The sequence below is a fragment of the Protomyctophum bolini genome (assembly GCF_963924005.1).
Source record: "Protomyctophum bolini genome assembly, chromosome: 7".
In the NCBI taxonomy this organism is placed as follows: Eukaryota; Metazoa; Chordata; class Actinopteri; order Myctophiformes; family Myctophidae; genus Protomyctophum; species Protomyctophum bolini.
Window position 1 is genome coordinate 2,447,486 of NC_137868.1, and position 22,270 is coordinate 2,469,755.

The window sequence follows — 22,270 nt, forward strand, 5'->3', positions numbered from 1 at the left end:
AGTGGAACTATTGGAGCATGGCTGCTGTCCAGCCACCACTGGACAGCAACAGGGAGTGGCCTGCCCTGCCCTTCCCTTCCGTCCTTCCAGTTGACTCAACTTCTTGGCCCTAAATCAGTGACAGATGCTTCCTGCGTTACTGTTCCTATAAATGAACGGGACAAAGTAACTTAAGCAGTTTGAACTGAACTCCCGGTGAAGACTCACCTCTTCAGACTCCATCTTAGCCTGCATGCACAGCAGCACTATAGCCATAGCACTTGCCCTAGCCCCGACAACCTTACAGGCGTATGCAAAGGCTAAGATATGGCACCACTTACTTCACACGGGTGTGCTTTATTTTTACATTATACTATTTAGACTGATGATAGTAGGTTATTAATTATTATTGTATTTGATGTGTTACCTTGGGTTTCCGTTGCTTACTGTTAATCGCATTAGATTAACCCCTTTTGGTGTTAGTATTATGCTATGCTTTGAAAAGTGGCGCGCTATGAGCTTGTAGATCTGCTATTTTTGAAAAAATCGAAGAACGACTGACATAGAAACATATAGCTTTTTTCAGAAAACTGTCAGGATGTAGAAGACATTTTTAGAATCTGATCTCAGGTCAGAATGGGTTAAGAGCGTCTGATAATTGTGGAAATTGTAAATATACTTAACTCAAGTACTGTATTTAGTGTCGAACGACTGACACAGAAACATAGAAACGGGTTTTTCAGAAAACTGTCAGGATTTAGAAGACATTGGTAGAATCATTCCCAGGTCACTTAAGTAGGCGCCGCTACTATACTTGAGTAAATGAGTGACTTTACATACGCATGCATGTACAGTAGAGTAGTACAGTACAGGACCATTACATCACTGACCTCAGACAAACATGATGTCATTCCACCAACACCAAAACACATGACACTCCACCGGGCCTCAATGTACGGTCCGGGGACCGCCAGGGGGTCCAAATGGACCTCCCTTACGGGTCTGTAACTCTGAGAGTGTAAAACACATGGAACCAAATGGACCCTTACAGGTCTGTAACTCTGAGAGTGTAACACATGGAACCAAATGGACCCTTACAGGTCTGTAACTCTGAGAGTGTAACACATGGAACCAAATGGACCCTTACAGGTCTGTGACTCTGAGAGTGTAACACATGGAACCAAATGGACCCTTACAGGTCTGTAACTCTGAGAGTGTAACACATGGAACCAATTGGACCCTTACAGGTCTGTAACTCTCAGAGTGTAACACATGGAACCAAATGGACCCTTACAGGTCTGTGACTCTGAGAGTGTAACACATGGAACCAAATGGACCCTTACAGGTCTGTAACTCTGAGAGTGTAACACATGGAACCAAATGGACCCTTACAGGTCTGTAACTCTGAGAGTGCAACACATGGAACCAAATGGACCCTTACAGGTCTGTGACTCTGAGAGTGTAAAACACATGGAACCAAATGGACCCTTACAGGTCTGTAACTCTGAGAGTGTAACACACATGGAACCAAATGGACCCTTACAGGTCTGTAACTCTGAGAGTGTAACACATGGAACCAAATGGACCCTTACAGGTCTGTGACTCTGAGAGTGTAACACATGGAACCAAATGGACCCTTACAGGTCTGTAACTCTGAGAGTGTAACACACATGGAACCAAATGGACCCTTACAGGTCTGTAACTCTGAGAGTGTAACACACATGGAACCAAATGGACCCTTACAGGTCTGTAACTCTGAGAGTGTAACACATGGAACCAAATGGACCCTTACAGGTCTGTAACTCTGAGAGTGTAAAACACATGGAACCAAATGGACCCTTACAGGTCTGTAACTCTGAGAGTGTAACACATGGAACCAAATGGACCCTTACAGGTCTGTAACTCTGAGAGTGTAACACATGGAACCAAATGGACCCTTACAGGTCTGTAACTCTGAGAGTGTAACACATGGACCCAAATGGACCCTTACAGGTCTGTAACTCTGAGAGTGTAACACATGGACCCAAATGGACCCTTACAGGTCTGTAACTCTGAGAGTGTAACACATGGACCCAAATGGACCCTTACAGGTCTGTAACTCTGAGAGTGTAACACATGGAACCAAATGGACCCTTACAGGTCTGTAACTCTGAGAGTGTAAAACACATGGAACCAAATGGACCCTTACAGGTCTGTAACTCTGAGAGTGTAACACATGGAACCAAATGGACCCTTACAGGTCTGTAACTCTGAGAGTGTAACACATGGAACCAAATGGACCCTTACAGGTCTGTGACTCTGAGAGTGTAAAACACATGGAACCAAATGGACCCTTACAGGTCTGTAACTCTGAGAGTGTAACACATGGAACCAAATGGACCTGTTATATTTGTACACTCACAAGAATGGAGGTCCATTTCAGATTTGGACCCTGTGTGGTCCCCGAACCCTACGTTGAGAAGCCAGTAGACACAGTAGATGATCTGATTGGTGCTCAGCAACAAGGACACTTAAATATGACAACCCTGCAATTTACCTACTTAGCTTAGCTGTCACTGTCAGGAGATACACTCTATCATCTGGCTGGCTCTACAGAGAGAGAGAGAGAGAGAGGAGAGAGAGAGAGAGGGAGAGGGAGAGAGAGGGGGGAGAGAGAGTGGGGAGAGAGAGAGAGAGGAGAGAGAGAGAGAGGGGGGGAGTGAGAGAGAGAGAGAGAGAGAGGGGGGAGAGAGAAAGAGAGAGAGATAGGGAGAGAGAGGGAGAGAGAGAGAAAAAGAGGGGGGAGAGAGAAAGAGAGAGAGAGATAGGGAGAGAGAGGGAGAGAGAGAGAAAAAGAGGGGGGAGAGAGAAAGAGAGAGAGAGATAGGGAGAGAGAGGGAGAGAGAGAGGGGGGGGAGAGAGAGAGAGAGGCAACAGAGATTTTGAACGCAACAACTAACAACTGTAAAGTGTGTCCAGTGTCCAACAGTCCATGCATTGCAGCGTATAGTACTGTACATGATTGAGACAGTGAGTAATTTCCACGGTTGCGCCGTTGACTGACGGGTCTGACTCAGTCAGATCGCTTCAATCGGAACAGAGTCAGTCAGACAATAAATATGGGTCGTTTGAAGTGTCGCAACTCTCTCCGTATCAAAGTGAAGTCACAGACAATGGGGCCGTGTGTGAAGTGTCAACGTAACGACAGAGAGAGAGACTCAGAGACAGAGACACAACACAACCAACGCGTCGTTTGATGTTACAGTGAATGAAGCCGCGCGGCACGCACGCACGCACGCACGCACGGGGAGGCTGCGCGTGCACTTGACGTGACGTCACACACAGGCAGGCATGAGCGTTCGGTCGCTTTCAGACAGAACTGACTCCATCCTTCTTCAGATCCTGTGAGCACAGCCAGCGGTGCACATCTCCTCATCCACACAGAGACAGAGGTGGGTCCGGGATATCTACTCCTTTTATTATTAACTTATTTTTGTATCTGTTATGTTTAATCTACAGTTATAGCCTATATCTACTGCACATAAGATTCCGAACTTGTTTTTTAATCTAACTATAAGTTTAGTCTGCATTAAGATTCGGAAGTAGAGGAGTGGTTGGTTGATCGAATGCTTGATTCAAAGTTTGCAAATAGACAGTTACTATAGGCTAGTACAGGTTACGGTATATGGATTGGTTCAGATGAATTGAGTACAGCCTATCTCAGGACCCCAATGGAAACCATTTATTCATTAAGCCCATAGTGTATATAAGCTACTTTCTTGGGTATTAAAAATCCTCTTTAGCAGATATTGTATTGCACTGCACTTTACTGTGCTCCCCCCCCCCCCCCCTCTTCAAACTGTCAAGCTATCAATCAATCAATCAATCAAAAAACGCTTTTAAACAATGATGCTAAAAGGATGACTTAATTGTTTCCATTGTGGCCCAGTAGTATAGCCTTCAATTCATCATTCATGCAGTTTATAGCCTCGATCTATATCTGATCTGATGCATGTTTTATAGGGGGGGGGGGGGGGGTACATCATTGATATTATAGACTCTGTGTTAATTGATATGGACGGATGTGTGCTTTGATTCATCTTATTGGTGAGTTTACAGGTGTGCCTTTTATAGCTGTGGAGGTTATATTCTACTGTATATCTCTTCACTGTATCTCTTTTAGCTATGAATGTTATTTCACTGTATCTCTTCAGACTGTTTGCCCATGTGACTGTCTGTCCTGGATATAGCCCACAACCAACTGAAAACAATGATATTAAACATAAATGGAAATTAAGAATTTAAATCCAGTCGGTCAGACGTTTTAACTGCACTTGTAATATATAGCTAGATCTATACGTCAGCAGGACTTGTGAGAATATGATATATGGGATTTAAAACGTTATAGCCTACCTTTCTTTTTTCCATTTTATTTTATTCTTTCAATTCAAATCTATACGTTTATTTTTCAGGTAGTCTACTATGGTCTTAAAACACTTTGAAAAGCCGTATAAATGGTGCATGTATTCATTCGTCATTTGCCCAAATAAAAACAAAAACGATATTTAGACATGATAAGACCAACAAAACGGGGCATAAGAACAAAGTATATATGCGTTTTAACTAGTTCTGTGTTCATCCTTTCTTTCGGTTTATTGTCGAACAAGAACATACTTTTAAACATGTATAGCCTAGTGCGCATGCCTCCAGTATATATAGCCTATACTTTTCACCAATTTGGAAATATTTCTATATTTGCTTTCTTGTTTTTTAGACAGTGCCTCGTTGTACATAGACTTGGCATGCTCACACACTGTATAATTATGTTTGATAAAATGATAGGCTGTCGGTGTTTAATTGAGGCTTGTTGAAACACTGACGTGTGAAACGTTTGATCATTCATTCAAACTGTTATTTAGGATTTAGTGTCTGGGAAGTTATGTGGAACGTTGCTGACCCCTAGAGGAGGATCGGGGATACGGCAGGCCTTTAACCAGTGCAGCTGTTTAACATGAAAGTGACGAATCACAAATTAATGCATTAATAATTGACTGTGAAATGGACCATTCTGCACGATGAGTACTCTTATGTTTACTATAATAATAATAATAATAGTTCAGATTTATATAGCACTTTTGTAAGTACCCAAAGCGCTTTACACAAAACAGTAGGAACAACTTTAATTACATTTTTATTATCCACACTTTTCCTGGGCTATGTGTGCTCCAGTTCCTGTTGATGTAATTGGATATCATTGGTCATCTGACCAGTTTCATTGGCTTTCATTGGATCAAATCGACGGGAACCGGAGCACACACAGCCCAGGAAAAGTGTGGATATAATATAATATTATGATAAGCATGAGGCCTATACTCTAGAAAACTAAAACACTTTATTTTGTTACACCATCACTAAACACGACACAGGTATATGTAATACATGCATGGCAACTTGATGTACTCTTCTTGAAGTACCTTCATGATGCTCAGTGACATCATAATGATTACACTTTAGGTTAAAAAGATGATAAAAACATGGAAAAACACGAAAATATTGTGCGCACGCGCGCTATGGGGGGGGGGGGGGGGGGGGGGGGGGGGGGGCCTGCAAATATTACCGCCCCAGGGGCCCGCCCACGTGGGGGTTAATCCGTCCCTGAGCGCGTCTGATAAATAGTTTCACATTAAACAATGATTGTTTTTTGATTGATTGATTGAATACTTTATTAGGCAACATAAATGAAAAACAGCACAATGTACAGTCAGGCATTTTTGTCCAAAAAAGGATTTCACCGAAGAAAGACCTTGCAGCCTTGTTTCCATTCGGGTCCTATATCCACTCACACATGACATGAATAATAAGTTAACACAGTAACAGTAAGTGATATAACAATAATAATTTAAGGCAACATTATACATTTCCTCTAAACATGAAATATACAGTATTCACAGGTTGGGGGCTGAAGGTTAATCGGAAGGGGATTATTATTCGCACAAAGAGGGCTGATGCGATCACCTCCTCTCCCTTTGACCTGCTGACAGGTGAATCTTTAGGCCTGTCTTGAAGGAAGCCAGTGATTTGTTGGTTTTGAGCGATGGGGGGGGGGGGGGGGAGGGCCTTCCACACCTGGGTATAGCCGTGCTTTGAAAGGTGAATGTGTTTCCACTGAGCATGTGCCTGTTTGTTCCCTCAGAAACCATGATGGAGTTCCTGAGCACCACAGAGCCTGTCTACCACCACCACCACCCCAACGCCACCGATGGCTCCTCTTCCTCCTCCTCCTCCTCGGCGGGCGGCGGCAACAACGGCTCCTTCGGCGAGGACGAGTACGACGACTACCGCGACGAGCACGCCGAGCTGCGGCAGTCGCTCAACGTCATGTCGCTCATCGTCTACTGCCTGGCCTTCGTCCTGGGCGTGCTGGGCAACGGCGTGGTCATCTGGGTGACGGGCTTCAAGATGAAGAAGACCGTCAACACCGTGTGGTACGTTGTTCACGCTTTTACGTTTACGTTTAGCGGAGGACGGACGTTGTTTTGGGATGTCGCTTAACCCATTCTGACCTGAGATCAGATTCATACGAGGTTTCCACTAGGACACACACTGGTCTGATTAACCCATTCTGACCTGAGATCAGATTCATACGAGGTTTCCACTAGGACACACACTGGTCTGATTAAAACCCATTCTGACCTGAGATCAGATTCATACGAGGTGTCCACTGGACACACACTGGTCTGATTATAACCCATTCTGACCTGAGATCAGATTCATATGAGGTTTCCACTGGACACGCACTGGTCTGATTATAACCCATTCTGACCTGAGATCAGATTCATATGAGGTTTCCACTGGACACGCACTGGTCTGATTATAACCCATTCTGACCTGAGATCAGATTCATATGAGGTTTTCCACTGGACACGCACTGGTCTGATTATAACCCATTCTGACCTGAGATCAGATTCATACGAGGTTTTCCACTGGACACGCACTGGTCTGATTAACCCATTCTGACCTGAGATCAGATTCTAAAAATGTCAGTCGTTCTTCGATTTGTCCCTGAAACAACATATTTCCAGATGGGGGTCAGCGGCCAAATACAGATAATTTTGGTGGTCCTTGACATGAAAATGTTTGAGAAAAATGAGGTTTTTCAGAAAACGGTCAGGATTTAAATGCTTTTGTAGAATCGTTTCCAGGTCAAAAATGGGTTAAAGTTGTTATACTTTTGCTATTAACAGATCTAGATCGGCTAATAGCATAATATTCTATCCCAGCGAAATCTTTTTTTCTTTCAAATCTTTGCTTCTGGGGGCTCCCTGAAACAACATATTTTGAGATGGGTGTCCACTCCACGGCCAATTCTATTATATATTTTTAGGGTCCTTGACATGGAATATAGTTTGAGAACCTGCACTGACATAGAATTATTTTTTCAGAAAACTGAATATTATTCTACAAAGATATTTGTAGAATCTGGTCTCATTCCTATAAATGGGTTAAACAGATCAGGAAAGATAGATGCATGATATTGTGAGGTCACCATATCACTGCTTATTTCACTGGCATGTTTTGATGATAATTATATGAACTGTGGAATACACTTCCCGTGACTCCATCATGGCCCATAGCACTTACCCCACCCCCTTAGATAGCATTTCTGTAGACTTAGATAGCATTTGATACAGACTTATAGCATGTTATGTAGACAGCACTATAATTGTATGTAGTCATAGCACGCCATAGTACATATGTATAGCTAAGTAGTATATATGTATAGTTTATAGTATAGTTTCATTATATAGATATTCCACTGTTACTTTCTTAGCTTACGCATGTTTCATGATAAATGTTTTTATGTGATGTATTCCCATGCTTTTTGTTCTTGCTTAATGTAAGTCGCTCTGGATTAAGAGCGTCTGATAAATGCCTAAATTGTAAATTGTAAATGTGTTCCGTCTCCAGGTTCCTGAACCTGGCCGTGGCCGACTTCCTGTTCACGGCCTTCCTGCCGCTGAGCGTGGCCTACACGGCGCTGGACTTCCACTGGCCGTTCGGGCGCTTCCTGTGCAAGCTGAACTCCGCCGTGTCCTTCCTCAACATGTTCGCCAGCGTCTACGTGCTGGTGGTGATCAGCGCGGACCGCTGCGTGTCCGTGGCGCGGCCTGTGTGGGCCCAGAACCACCGCAGCGTGCGCGCCGCCTCCGGCGTCAGCCTGGCGGTGTGGGCGCTGGCGCTGGCGCTCAGCGCGCCCTACTTCGTGTTCCGCGACACGGGGCCCTCCTTCCACGACGAGGACATCGTCAACTGCTTCAACAACTTTGCCTTCTCCGACGACTACGAGACGCCGGAGGTGGTGCGGCTCCGGCAGTTCAGACACCAGGTCAGTTCTGGTTCAGACCGGCTGTTGCAAAGATTTTAGTTTGAGTCATTAGTCTCTTGAATTGTTTTCATTTAGTTTCCGTCAGCGTTAGTCTAGTTTTAGTCGATTAAAATGTCATAGGATTTTAGTCTACTGAAATGTATTTTTGGCGGGCCTTGATTCCGTCGTAATGACTGTTTTTACACGTGTAGATCGGCTGAAAATAGCCGATCTACAAGCTCACAATGAGCTTGTAGATCGGCTGAAAATAACCGATCTACAAGCTCACAATGAGCTTGATTGATGATCCTGACTGTAAAACCTTTGTCTGTCCAACTGGCCCCGCCCCCCACCAGGCCATGACGGTGACCCGCTTCCTGCTGGGATTCGTGGCGCCGTTCAGCGCCATCGTGTCCTGCTACGCCGTCATCATCCACCGGCTGCGGCGGAACCGCTCGCTGGCGTCCCGCTCGGGACGGCCCTTCAAGATCATCGCCGCCGTCATCACGGCCTTCTTCCTCTGCTGGGCGCCGTACCACGTGATGGCGCTCATCGAGATGGTCCGTCTGTCTGTCTGTCTGTCTGTCTGTCTGTCTGTCTGTCTGTCTGTCTGTCTGTCTGTCTGTCTGTCTGTCTGTCTGTCTGAATGTCTGAATGAATGTCACTGACAGCGCGTTATCTCATCATTGGCTGCACCAATCACTCCCCCTTTTCACACAGGCATGGACCATAATTATATGGAGGTCTTAACGGAGCCCTTTCTTCGATTTGACACATTAATGATTAATAATGAATTTATTAGTGGATTAAAACAGCCGTTTACAGCCGTGGTCTCCGTCTGTGGTCTATCTCCGACCGAGCCACACTATTAGCACACATCTCTCCATGCCAAAAACATTCTGCACGCTCCCAGAATCGAATTTTTACAGACACAACTGTCATATTTACTGTACAAATATTGTTTTTACATCACCACACGATCCCATGGGCAATGCGCCTGGGTGCAGTACCCCCCGCGGCCACAAGATGGGGCAAATATCTCACAACGGGTAAGGGCTAGTATATATTATAATATATTGATTTCCGTTAACAGGTCAACCACGCGGCGGTGGAGTTCAGCGAGACGCTGGACCACGTGACCACCATCGGCGTGCCCATCGCCACCTCGCTGGCCTTCCTCAACAGCTGCCTGAACCCGCTGCTCTACGTCTTCATGGGCCAGGACTTCAAGGACAAGGTCCGGCGCTCGGTGCTGAAGGTCCTGGAGCACGCCTTCACGGAGGAGCCGTCGCAGCGCTCCAACGTCACCTACACCAACTCGGGGGTCATCGGTGGCGGCGGCGGTGGAGGCGGCGGGCGCAGCAAGGAGAAGTCCTATTCCGACGCGGAGGTGTAGCCTCGCCTCCGGGCGGCACGGAGGAGAGCAGAACTTTGTGTTTTTTTATTTTTGTTTTTTTAAGATATTATTTTTGTTGCGGCTTACGCCTTTTATTGTCAGCCTACTGGCTGACAGGAAACGGGAGAGAGAGATGGGGGGGGGGGGGGAGACATGCAGTAAAGGATGTGTCGGGCTCGGGAGTCGAACCCGCGGCCACACTGTGACTGGATTACCAGTCGGGTGCCCAGACGGTTACGCCACCACCGCCTGGCCAGAACTTTTTTTGTTCATGTTTTTTTTGTGGCTTTTTCGCCTTTATTTTATATATTTTATAGATGGACAGTAAGTATAGGCTGACAGGAAATGGGGGAGAAAGATGGGGGGGGGGGGGTGGCAAGCAGTAAAGGCCGTCGTGGATCAGGAGTCGAACCCGCGGCACTCTGCCCGCCAGACTGGATTACCGGCCGAGAACTTTTGTTGTTTTTTTTTTCATCCCACGATTTTTCCACCCAGTGTCAATTATTTAATGTAATCCTGGGCGCAACACTTCCTCTGCCAACCTGGGGAGGAGTGCGCAACGGACTGACTGACCTCATGCTTCCTTCTATGCATACGGCAGTGAATGCTGCACCCTGAAGCCAACCCTGCAGAAGTCCCTTGACGAGTGCTACACCAGAATGCTACGTGCAGTACTTAACATCAGCAAGACTGTACATGTCGTCACTAACAAGACTCTGTATGAGGGATTACCGAGGGTGAGACAGAAAATAGCAGCCAGGAGAATGAGACTATAGCAGGACACTGCCAAAGGCATCAAGAGCTGCCAGCCAGCAAACTGGTGCTCTGGGAACCAACACACGGGCATCGATCACGAGGACGCCCCGCACTAACATACGTGGATGTACTCAAGAGCGATGCAGGAGTGCAAAGTACCAACGAACTGGCCGGATGTACGGAGAACCGGGAGGACTGGAAACGACGATGGAGGGCTCGTCTGAGGATGACCTGACCTAGAGAGATGCATGAGGAGTCCAAGCTGCTTCTTTTCACCTGACAGAGGGGAGGGAGTTTAACCCGGTTGGAGCCGGTCGTAGCGCAGTAGCGCTAGGAACAGCGAAGGAACGCGGTATTCCCGGAAATTCCCAGAACTTTTGCAGAGCACACACCGCAACAATGATTGGGATCCTTTTTTGTTTTTTGGAAGGCGTGGCTGCGTTTTGTTTTGCTAAAGCCTTTTCCTGTCTGACGTACACACACACACACACACACACGCACACACACACGCACACACACACACACACACGCACACGCGCACACACACACACACACACACACACACACACACACACATACACACACACACACACACACACACACACACACAGACCAGCACTGCAGCGAGAAACCAGATTCTAAAAAAAAAAGAAAAAAGGTCTAATGCTATAGCCTACGGTGTCCCAGTTTTATTTTGTCTGGAACTTCAGACTAATATCACTGCATAAGATATTAGTCTGGAACTTCAGACTAGTATCACTGCATAATATATTAGTCTGGAACTTCAGACTAGTATCACTGCATAAGATATTAGTCTGGGAACTTCAGTGTGGAAGGTTTACTTCCAAAGGAGAGCTAAACAGATTCCAACGTCTCACTTTGAATAGTGGACTCTGATTGGTCACCCACAGCTATTTTTTGTCAGATTCATCTGGCTTCCAGGCTAGTAAGGAGTTGGACTTTATTTTATTATTGTGTACAATTGTAAATATATCTTTATTTTGTATTATATTTTTTTCCAGTACATGTATAATAGCGTCCGTTGTACCTACAATATGAGATTGAAACGATGATGACAGAATATTCAAAAGAATACTACTGTATGTTGTCGAGAGAGAAACAGAGTTTTCAAAACACTGAATTGTTTGGAGAATTAAGATTTTCCAGGTATGGGTTAAGAAAGTATACATGTCAGTCACAAAACATGCTTATGTTTTGTTACCTTGTGCTGGCCGTTGGTTATTTGCGATGAATATAGTCTGGTGAATAGTACGAAAAGTAAGTGTTGTTCAAAGCAGTGGTTCTCAAAGTGGGGTGCGAGGACCCCCAGGGGTCCTTGGGGGTGTTAAGATATGAACTAATGACCCTATATTTCAGTCAGTAACTCAAGGTCCCTGGCATAGCTTTTGGGATCTAATAAAGTGTCAATTTGGGGGTCCTTGACATGACACAGGTTCAGGTTGGGAACCATTATGGTTCAAAGCTGACATCTGAAACTTGTTTTAATCGCTAAAACATTACTTGGTTTATAGTAATGTATGTTAATGTAGTTTAAATCAGTCCTTGAGGGAGTTCCAGGGGGTCCCCGGCTAAATGATAGTTTGGAACCGAAAGGACCCTGATGGGTCTGTAACTCTGAGAGTGTACAAAATGGACCTTTATGGGTCTGTAACTCTGAGAGTGTACAAAATGGACCCTTATGGGTCTGTAACTCTGAGAGAGTGTACAAAATGGAACCTGGTGATTTATCTATAAACAATGACCACTCAGCCATACATTATCCTGCTTATCACACGGCTATACTTAATACATAAATTAATAAATTGACCCAAAACACAACACAAAACGAGGTATTTCCTTGCTTGGTAATGAAAGGATATTCCATAAGTGTCGTGCTGCTGGCTGGCATCTGCCCAGCTACAGCACTGCAGTCGGAGAACAATTAAGGTTAAGTGAGTTGATCAAATATAGAATCCATTTTCTGGTACTGCAAAAAACATGTTTGAGAGTAATGTTTAGCTGTACATGACATTGTGTGTGTGTGTGTGTGTGTGTGTGTGTGTGTGTGTGTGTGTGTGTGTGTGTGTGTGTGTGTGTGTGTGTGTGTGTGTGTGTGTGTGTGTGTGTGTGTGTGTGTGTGTGTGTGTGTGTGTGTGTGTGTTTACATCATGGCTGTCATGTTGGAAATAGCAGTAAATCAAGCGGGGCGCAGCAGGTTCTTGATTATAGGCATTACATCGGTCTGTTTGTGTTATAGAGCGCGGCGGTCTGTTATCAACAAATAACACACCGCTGAGTTCTGCGATTGACCAATCAGAATCAAGCATTCAACCAAGCCATGTAATAAATGTATACTTAGTTACTTTGCACCATATGAACTGCTCTATGATGGGTTATGGTTATTTTGTTATGAAACATGATGAGTCGGTTCTTTTAACTATAATTATTATAATGTGTTGTTAGCATTTAAAGCATTATCACAGACAGATAGGCCTATACTACAGCTACCGAGTAGAGACGCACCATTTTGAAATTATGACAGATCTGCGATTATGTACGGGGGCCGATACCGATATATTACATTATTAAATTATATTTATATTAAACTCATTGTTGACTTTTGACATTTTTCATCTTTTGTTTTGCTGGTGGAAGTAGATACAGGTACTAAACAATAGCAGCCAATGATGATGTTTAGGTGAAAGAAATAACAGGAAAAACATTTTTATTTTAAATATGAGACAAAGACGAGATCTGCGAGAGAATACAAAGCCATCGATCGCTCACGTTATTATTGATTGTTGACGCATGATTATCTTGAGATCGGTTCGATACCGATTTTGCATTTGTTTTGAAAATACAAGCTTATGAGCTATTTTACAAGTTAGTTACAACAAGGCTGCATTCTGTCGCACGTGCCAAGCTGTCATTCTCTTGTTGTTGTATTATTTATTTCTCAATCTCACCACGGAGTAACCTCGCGTCTCGGAGGACAGTCAAGGCGCCCAGGGCAGTGTCGGTAGGCCAATCACAGGCAGGCGGGGCGTTACCATGCCTCAGCCATGCCTATATATAGAGGGTATGCATGTGACATCATCGCCAAACCAGGAAGTTATGCAGGAACGCCTACTGAGTAGCAAAAAACTACTTTCTGGCCTCAACAGCCCATATACATCCACACAGAAAAGTCATATCTGATTGCATTAAACAATGTTGAACTGACTTTGCCACTCAATTTGCCCCTCAATGTGCCAGTCACTTTAAGCATGCGCATACCCTCTAGTCTATAGGGTGAGTAATGGATGATTTTCTGGAAATAGCAGATCTACAAACACGCTGAAGAATACTTTTCTGTGTCTAGCCTATAGGCTATACACCAGGGATACTCAAATAGATTTACCTGTGGGCCACATTACAAAAATGGCAAGGGGCCAGGGGCCAGTAGATAAAATTATACGACATTAATGATACTTGATAACTTCTCTCTTTCAATTGCTTTATTTTCGCAAAATGTATCAAAGTACAATGTGCGTGCACACAATATGTAAATAAATAAATGTGTTACATTTTCTTGCATAAACACAAAGAGCTGTTTCCATAACTGCACAAATTATTGCACATAACATGAGTAGCTGTTATAATAACATAATAACATAACATGAGTAGCTCTTTGCCTGCCTGCCTGCCTGTCTGTCTGTCTGTCCATGAGTAGTTATTTGTCTGTCTGTCAATGAGTAGCTGTCTTACTGTCTGCCTGTCTATGAGTAGCTGTCTGCATGCCTGTCTATGAGTAGCTGTCTGTCTGTCTGCCTGCCTGCCTGTCCAATTGTCCATGAGTAGCTGTCTGTCTGCCTGTCTGAGTAGCTGTCTGCCTGCGTGCCTAATTGTCCATGAGTAGCTGTCTGTCTGCCTGTCTATGAGTAGCTGTCTGCCTTCCTGCCTGTCTATGAGTAGCTGTCTTACTGTCTGCCTGTCTATGAGTAGCTGTCTGCCTGCCTGTCTATGAGTAGCTGTCTGTCTGCCTGCCTGTCCAATTGTCCATGAGTAGCTGTCTGTCTTCCTGTCTGAGTAGCTGTCTGCCTGCCTGCCTAATTGTCCATGAGTAGCTGTCTGTCTGCCTGTCTATGAGTAGCTGTCTGCCTGCCTGCCTAATTGTCCATGAGTAGCTGTCTGTCTGCCTGTCTATGAGTAGCTGTCTGCCTTCCTGCCTGTCCAATTGTCCATGAGTAGCTGTCTGTCTGTCTATGAGTAGCTGTCTGCCTTCCTGCCTGTCCAATTGTCCATGAGTAGCTGTCTGCCTGCCTGTCCAATTCTCCATGAGTAGCTGTCTGTCTGCCTGTCTATGAGTAGCTGTCTGACTGCCTGCCTGTCCAATTCTCCATGAGTAGCTGTCTGTCTGTCTGCCTGTCTATGAGTAGCTGTCTGCCTGCCTGCCAGCCAGCAAGTTGGTTAACAGAAAATAAATTGTTATGGCTGAGTAAAATAAAATACAATAAATACAATTTGCCTGAAAATAGATTACCCATGACCTTTTTCATGAAAAAAAATGAGTAGTGATATGGCTGACTGAGTAAAATAAAACAATCTACCTGAAAATAGATAGCTATAAGTGAAGAGCAATTTCCGCAATTTCCGCAATTACCATTTCCGCAATTTCCATTTCCGCAATTTCCTCAATTTCCATTTCCGCAATTTCCGCAATTACCATTTCCGCAATTTCCATTTCCGCATTTCCCGCAATTTCCATTTCCACCATTTCCGCAATTTCCGCAATTTCCATTTCCATTTCCAACTATTAATGGCAGCTGGGTTTCATCATTCAAATAAAATAGAATTCTGTCCGTTTAGCTATGAAATTATGTCAGGGAATAGGGATACACAGTATATGTCTTTCATTTGCATTGCATCTCCCCCCCCCCCCCCCCAAGCTTTTATTTTCGTTCGAGTAATAGTACAACTCTAATAGTATTACTTATAATAATGTATATTAAAGATAACTTCATTCAGATTTATTTATTTTTATTTCATTTTCCAGATTTTTTTTTCTTCTTTTTTTTAGATTTTCATTGGTGGGCCAGTCATAATGGTCCCGCGGGCCTGATGTGGCCCGCGGCCCTGATGAGGCCTGAGGCTACACCCTGAATGCTGATCCCTCGGCTGAGATGAAGTTAGTGCCGGATGAATCCTGTCCAAAGTTCTGGATCGGCTTCAATGGTCGCTGCTACATCAAGTCCATCTCAACACCTATATGAACTGGATCAGAGCAGAGCGGAACTGACGATAGTCTGGTGTCCATCCACAGTGCTGATGAGCAAGACTTCATCACAACCCTCAACAAGACCATGGACCCAGAGGAGAGAGCCACATGGATTGGACTGAATAATGAGTGGACACTCAAGAGGAATGGTGGATGTCGTCCGACGGCTCCAAAGTTTATTTGTTTATTTGGATCCCCATTAGCTACTGCCTTAGTAGCAGCTACTCTTCCTGGGGGTCCACACATGAAATACATTACAATTACATCATATTAAATACATTTTACAAGACCGTAAGAAAAACAGTTAAAAAAATAAAATACAACTAAATATAAAACAAGTGATTAATAAATATAACATCGCAACCATCATGAATACAATTTCAGTTTGAGTATAGCCTATACCGTTCAGTATGAAAGATTTTAAACATTGTTGTTCAATGACCATCATCAAAAGCAAGTGACATGAGATATTTCTTTAACTTATTTTTTAAATCTGATTTACTTGTTGCCTGATGTCTGATTTGTGATGGAAGACTTTCATTGCTCTATATATTACTGCGTGTTGCATTGCATTTGTTTTTGAGACGCGAAACGTAAAACCCAAAGTGAACTTCAGATCGTGGGCTGACAGGCACCCAAAGAGTGGCGTCAAATATAACTGTGTGTCACAAACTGTGATGTTGCAAACGACATTTTGTTATAAGCACTGGAAAGAAATGGGCTTTTTCTTCTAACAATCTTCCTTCTGTCTGCAAAATGAGGGGATCATCTCGACTCATTCAACCTGCTGACTTCTACTAATGGTCTCCATAATAAAAGTACAATAAACATGTGCATGAGTTTGCATGTTCTCCCCGTGTCCCCTATAGGGTAGGTAACCTCACAAAAACATGCAGTAATCCTGGTCACTAAACTGCCTCCCCCTGGCCAGCCGGGGCGCCTGATGGAGGGGAAAGGAACTGGTTGGAATAACGTGTTCCTCCCACGCGCTATACGTCCAACCAGGGAAACTCCCCCCTGTCAGGTGTAAAGGAGCAACTTGGACACTCAGGCATGAAGGGAGCATGAGTTAAGTCCGTTGCTCTCCCCAGGTTGGCGGAGGGTGTGTAGAGCCCAGGATCACAGTAGATGATTGGCACAGGGGTGAAAAATGGGTTACAAAATCGTGGGATAAAAAATATATATTAAAAAAAAAAACATGTGCATGTGATTACTGGTTCATTCCATTTCAGTGTGTCTCAATTGTAAAGAACATTTCATAGACATTCATAATTATAATAAACTCTATTAGTAGCTGTTTACAAATAATTGGATATTAATAAATCCTATTTATTGGTATCACACCACAAAAATATATAATTCACCTAGAAATAAATAAACACAGGTCTCTGTCATTCTGGTGATTTAGAGCTGTGGTTTGAACCTGTGTATAGCCTACCGTCGTCGTTGTTGTTGGTGTATACAGTAGTATTGTTATTAGCCTGTTTTTAACCCTAGAACACTATAAACACAATTATGTTCATGTAAATCTCATAGTGTTGCTGATGTCAGAGATGGGCGGTTCTTTCAGTACCTTCTTGATGCTCAGTGACATCATAATGTTTCTGATGTCTGAGGTGGGCGGGTCTTTTATTTATTCTAGTGAGGTAACCGGTACGGTCGTCCCTTTTCCATCTCTCCCCACCACTCTACCTATAGCTGTAAATAACAAACATAATTCATATGTTCATGTTGGTGATTATATGTAAAAGGTATTATCATATTAATGTATCATTGTTAAAGTTCACTCTGTATATCCACGGGCATATAATAGCATGATGATGCCATTACAAAACATGGGCTACATCTACATGGAAATTAACTAAATTAACGAATTAATTAAGCATGTTGTTCTTTCTTAATTGTACAGTATAGAGATCGACTACTATACAATCAAATAAATCTGTATACAAGATAATTTCAGATTTCAGAGAGGGAGGGAAATACTAAATTAATTGTCAACTTAACTGTTAACTACATTAAAACTTTAGTGATAGTGTGAGAGAGAAAGATCCCATACACCGATTTTGCCCCTATTTTTCGTTTTTTGATTAAATATTAAAGAAGAGTACCTCAATTTGCCATGTAGCTATTGCTGTAGGCCTACTTCAATATATTTTGATGAGATCTATTTTTTATGGAATATGGGTAAAATGTCAGTGATGGTGTAACAAAAAAATGTTTAGGGTTAAAAATAATAATACTAATAATTTGAGCAATACTGATTTACTTAAGTTGGGAGTAAAGTCTTCACTTTTCACTCAGTGGCCCCTTGCTTGCATTACTAGATGAGGACAGCAGAGAGCGCAGTTGTACTGTTGGTAATAGTGGGCCATGTAAAGTAAAGATGGCCGCGCTGTTCCTCCGCTTGTGATCACTAGTGAGTTGGATAATGATCGATTATTTCATTTATCATCACATCGCGATCTTCTTCCTCACCGTGGCCTGTCCTACATCACCGTGCACGGTAAGTTGTGCGTGTGTAAATAAAATATACATAAGGGTTTGGTAAACCAACGTGTAGCTTTGTGGTGTTGTTTAGTAACATGACGTCACATCGTCTTCAATACAGCCGAGATGGAAAGAGAAGAGAAGCCTGCTTTTCTCTTTGCTCATATCTGGTCGAGCGCCCCGCCCACCGCATCCGGCCATTTTTAACGTTGCGGGTGTTCGTTTCCGTATCTGCCTCTGGACCGGATATACAAACCGCACAGTGAATCGGCCCCACGGCTCTAGCATTATGAACGAAGCACCAAGCTAAGCTAGCCGTTTAGCTTTACGTCTGTCTGTGTCGCCTGTGGAAAGAAAATAACAGATCTACAAAAGCTAGCTGGGCTTGTAGATCTGTTCCTTTTGACAAGCGACGCCGTTTTCCTACTATGTATAACTGTGTGGTTCCTGCGGAGTGTTTGTTGTTTGTTTTGTTAGCTTATGGAGGGGAAGCTAGCCATGTAGCAACTGTATGCTATGCTATGCTGTGTTGAAATGGACATACTGGCGTTAAGCTATTAGCACCCTGAACAACGCTAACAACACGTGAAATTATAATGTAATAATGCGCCTGGAATAAGTCCACAACAACAAGCAAACATTGTCTTAAAACAATCGTTTTAACACTCAAAGTGTTGTTGTCATAGTGCATAGGTTTTAAATACTCTTGCAGACATTGTATTGAACTGTACTTTCCTGTGCTCTATTTCTGCAGACTGTTAATACAGTAATCAATCAATCAATCAATCAATCAATCAATCAATCAATCAGTGGGTGTCAGACTGGCAGAGTCCACCACAACGTTCACAATGACAGACTAGTCTAGTCTAGTGGTGAATGATAATCTCATGCAAAGGACGACTTTAGTTTTCTTCAACCAAGGTTCATGTTTTAGGTTATTAAAACATGAACTTATATTTAGGTTTTTTTTTCTTCATTTGCTGCTTTCTTTTGTTTTAGCGATTTTAGCTGGTCACAAAAGATCACAGGATCTACTGACTACACTGTGTGTCATAGGCTCAATATGTCAGTTTGACACATTCAGTAGATCCCGTGATCTTTTGTGGTCAAATATAATTTATTGGGGTCTAGCCTACTAGGACTATAGTAAATAATAAAAAAAGAGATAGCTATAAAATGTTGTAAAACTAATACATATTTAGCCCCTTGTTCAAATGTCAAAAACAGCTAAAATCTTTAAAACGAAAGAAAGCAGCAAATTAAAAATAACACTCATCTTTTACTTTCTCCAATAACAACCTAAAACATGAACCTTGGTTGAAAAAAAAATAAAGTTGTCCTTTAACTATCTATGGTCATAGATCTATTTAAATATGTGTGACACTTTTTCCATAATATCAAAGCCTTATAATTTAAAGTGCATTTGATTTTATTTGACGTGATGTGAAATGATTGCCTTTTTACTTAGACCATGGCTGACAATAAACGTGTTGGTTTTAGGGTGGTGTCGTGTATGTAATCAAGACTATATCAGTCCAAATATGTGTGTTCACATTGTCCAAATTAATTAATCCTTCCAGAATTCACAGTCTTCAAACTAGGTTTCCTCGGGTTGATGTTGACCGTGATTTCATTCAGACAGACAGCGTTACATTCACAGAAAAACACCCAATGATAGAACCGCAGGATTTTTTGATTAATTGTTAAACTGTAAATAATTTCTTAATGCCGATTAATCGATTAACTATTATCATCCTTAACCGTGATGTTAACCTCCAATCAGTGGAATCTACATATTTCGGGTAAAGATAATGAAAATATTATGGTAATAACTATGACGTAAAAAGGAATAAGGACATTAAGGTTCCATGGGCAACAACTGGCTGTCAGTTAGGCATAACAATCAAGCACGCTATGCTTAATTACAAAAAAAAAGAAGTAGAGACATAATTTGTCTCTAAACCTCTGGGACATGTGTGTGGCTGTGAGCAAGGGAGAGCTGTGTGTGTGTGTGTGTGTGTGTGTAGTAATAGAGAGGGATGTGGATCTCTTAATGATGTTAAGATGCGACCTAGAAGTAGAACCAAACTTAGTCAGTTTCCGGTTTGTCCGCTCTGGTGTGCGAGCTTAGATTTTCTCTGGACTGGTTAACGGGAATGGAATGGAATTAATAATAGCCTTCTACAGCGACCCATGCCGACAACATTGTGCTTACTTACTAACTGACGCCCGCTAAATCCATCTATCATATCTTTAATAATAAAGATATGATATAATAAAGAGTAATATATTAACCCGTTTAGGACGAAACCCCATTTTGGAAGTTTTAACCCATTTTCGGATCAGATTCTATAAATGTCTTCTACATCCTGACAGTTTTCTGAAAAAGCTATGTTTCTATGTCAGTGGTTCTTCAATTTTTCAAAAATAGCAGACCTACAAGCTCGTAGCGCGCCACTCGGTGGCGCGCTATGAGCTTGTAGATCTGGTATTTTTCAATAGCTAAAGCATAACATAATGTTAGGACGGAACCCCATTTTGGTGTTTTAAGCATCAGGTTATTCTTTAGCTATTGAAAAATTGCAGATCTACAAGATCTAACTAAGACGCACTCTTTTCCCAGAGCTTACTACCAAAGGGGCGTGGTTTTGATGCTATTATCAGCACAGTAGCTTTGTTTGAATGGGTCGGCATTCACTCAGTCAGAGCCAATCGGAATAAGCCAATGAAATAAAGCTGTATTAAGAAAATGAACCGGAGCAGATGATGGGTAGCCTTTGTATGTGCCTTCTGGAGACCCTGGACTACTGTAGTTATGAACTTCTCCCCCAATCTCTCTCTCTCTCAATTGATGTGAATCATTATGAATTAACTGGGAAAATGAACTCCTCAGAAATGGAATCCAACAAAGGAAAGTACGCACAACGCACATCTCTAAAGAACGTTCAGGTGCTGAACAAAAAGATACGTACAGGAGAAGGAGAACTAGTCCGCACACTGTTTAACCCATTCTGACCGGGAACCCGTTTTGGTGTTCAGCATCATGTTATGCTTTAGCTATTGAAAAATAGCAGATCTACAAGCTCATATCGCGCCACCGAGTGGCGCGATACGAGCTTGTAGGTCTGCTATTTTTGAAAAATCGAAGAACGACTGACATTTTTTAGAATCTGATCTCAGGTCAGAATGGGTTAATCAGACCAGTGTGTGTCCCGTGGAAACCTCGTATGAATCTGATCTCAGGTCAGAATGGCTTAAAGATACGTACAGGAGAAGGAGAACTAGTCCGCACACTGTTTAAAGATACGTACAGGAGAAGGAGAACTAGTCCGCACACTGTTTAAAGATACGTACAGGAGAAGGAGAACTAGTCCGCACACTGTTTCGTAGCTCCCAGCTCCCATACCTGACGAAGACCCACAAGGGGTCGAAACGTATACGTCATCCTTCTAAATAAATAAAAATGACTGTGGGAGCTACGAAAGTGTGTGGACTACTTCTCAAACATGTCAATCCATTACTAATTCAACTCCCCCTAATTATACGTAGATTTGTTGTCATACTTCTCCAGGAAATAAGTTAATGCATATAAGTGTGTAACGAGCGAGTGGCTGCAATAGATGACGTTGAGAAATGGCACCACGGTGATTCTCGCCCCATTCATATACCATCTCTTCCGGTCCAGTAGCGTGAATAGGTCTAGCTGTCGTGCTTGGTTGCTTTGATAAAATTCTAATTACAATTCTTTCAATCATTCCCAGGTGCTGATCTAACCAAGAAGGTAGCAGCGGTGACCTGGACATGAAGATTGGATAGTGACCTTTGACCTGGACATGAAGATTGGATAGTGACCTTTGACCTGGACATGAAGATTGGATAGTGACCTGTGGAGCCATTCCGTAACTACCTCCCCAAATACGCATTTGAAGTTCAGATACAACCTCACGGACCAATACATTGCCGGCCTTTTCAAACGAACCAACTCCCGATATGAACTGAACGGGTGTCTACTACGAATGCTATAAGGCTTACCGAGACTTGAGGATTA

The 22,270-nt window shown here is 43.0% G+C and overlaps 1 protein-coding gene and 1 long non-coding RNA gene across 2 annotated transcripts; both read left to right on the forward strand.

Moving 5' to 3' along the window:
• The first annotated feature begins 3,372 nt into the window (after positions 1–3,372).
• On the forward strand, positions 3,373–10,040 carry fpr1 (formyl peptide receptor 1). Its single transcript, XM_080767558.1, has 5 exons — positions 3,373–3,410; positions 6,152–6,443; positions 7,927–8,344; positions 8,680–8,883; positions 9,417–10,040. Exons 2-5 carry the CDS (start codon positions 6,157–6,159, stop codon positions 9,717–9,719), a joined length of 1,212 nt encoding a protein of 403 aa, XP_080623684.1. The 5' UTR covers positions 3,373–3,410; positions 6,152–6,156; the 3' UTR covers positions 9,720–10,040.
• A 61-nt stretch (positions 10,041–10,101) lies between these two features.
• LOC308319214 lies at positions 10,102–13,085 on the forward strand. The gene is made up of 2 exons (XR_013964441.1): positions 10,102–11,249; positions 11,290–13,085. It is a non-coding gene; the product is annotated as an uncharacterized lncRNA (long non-coding RNA).
• Positions 13,086–22,270: the final 9,185 nt, after the last annotated feature.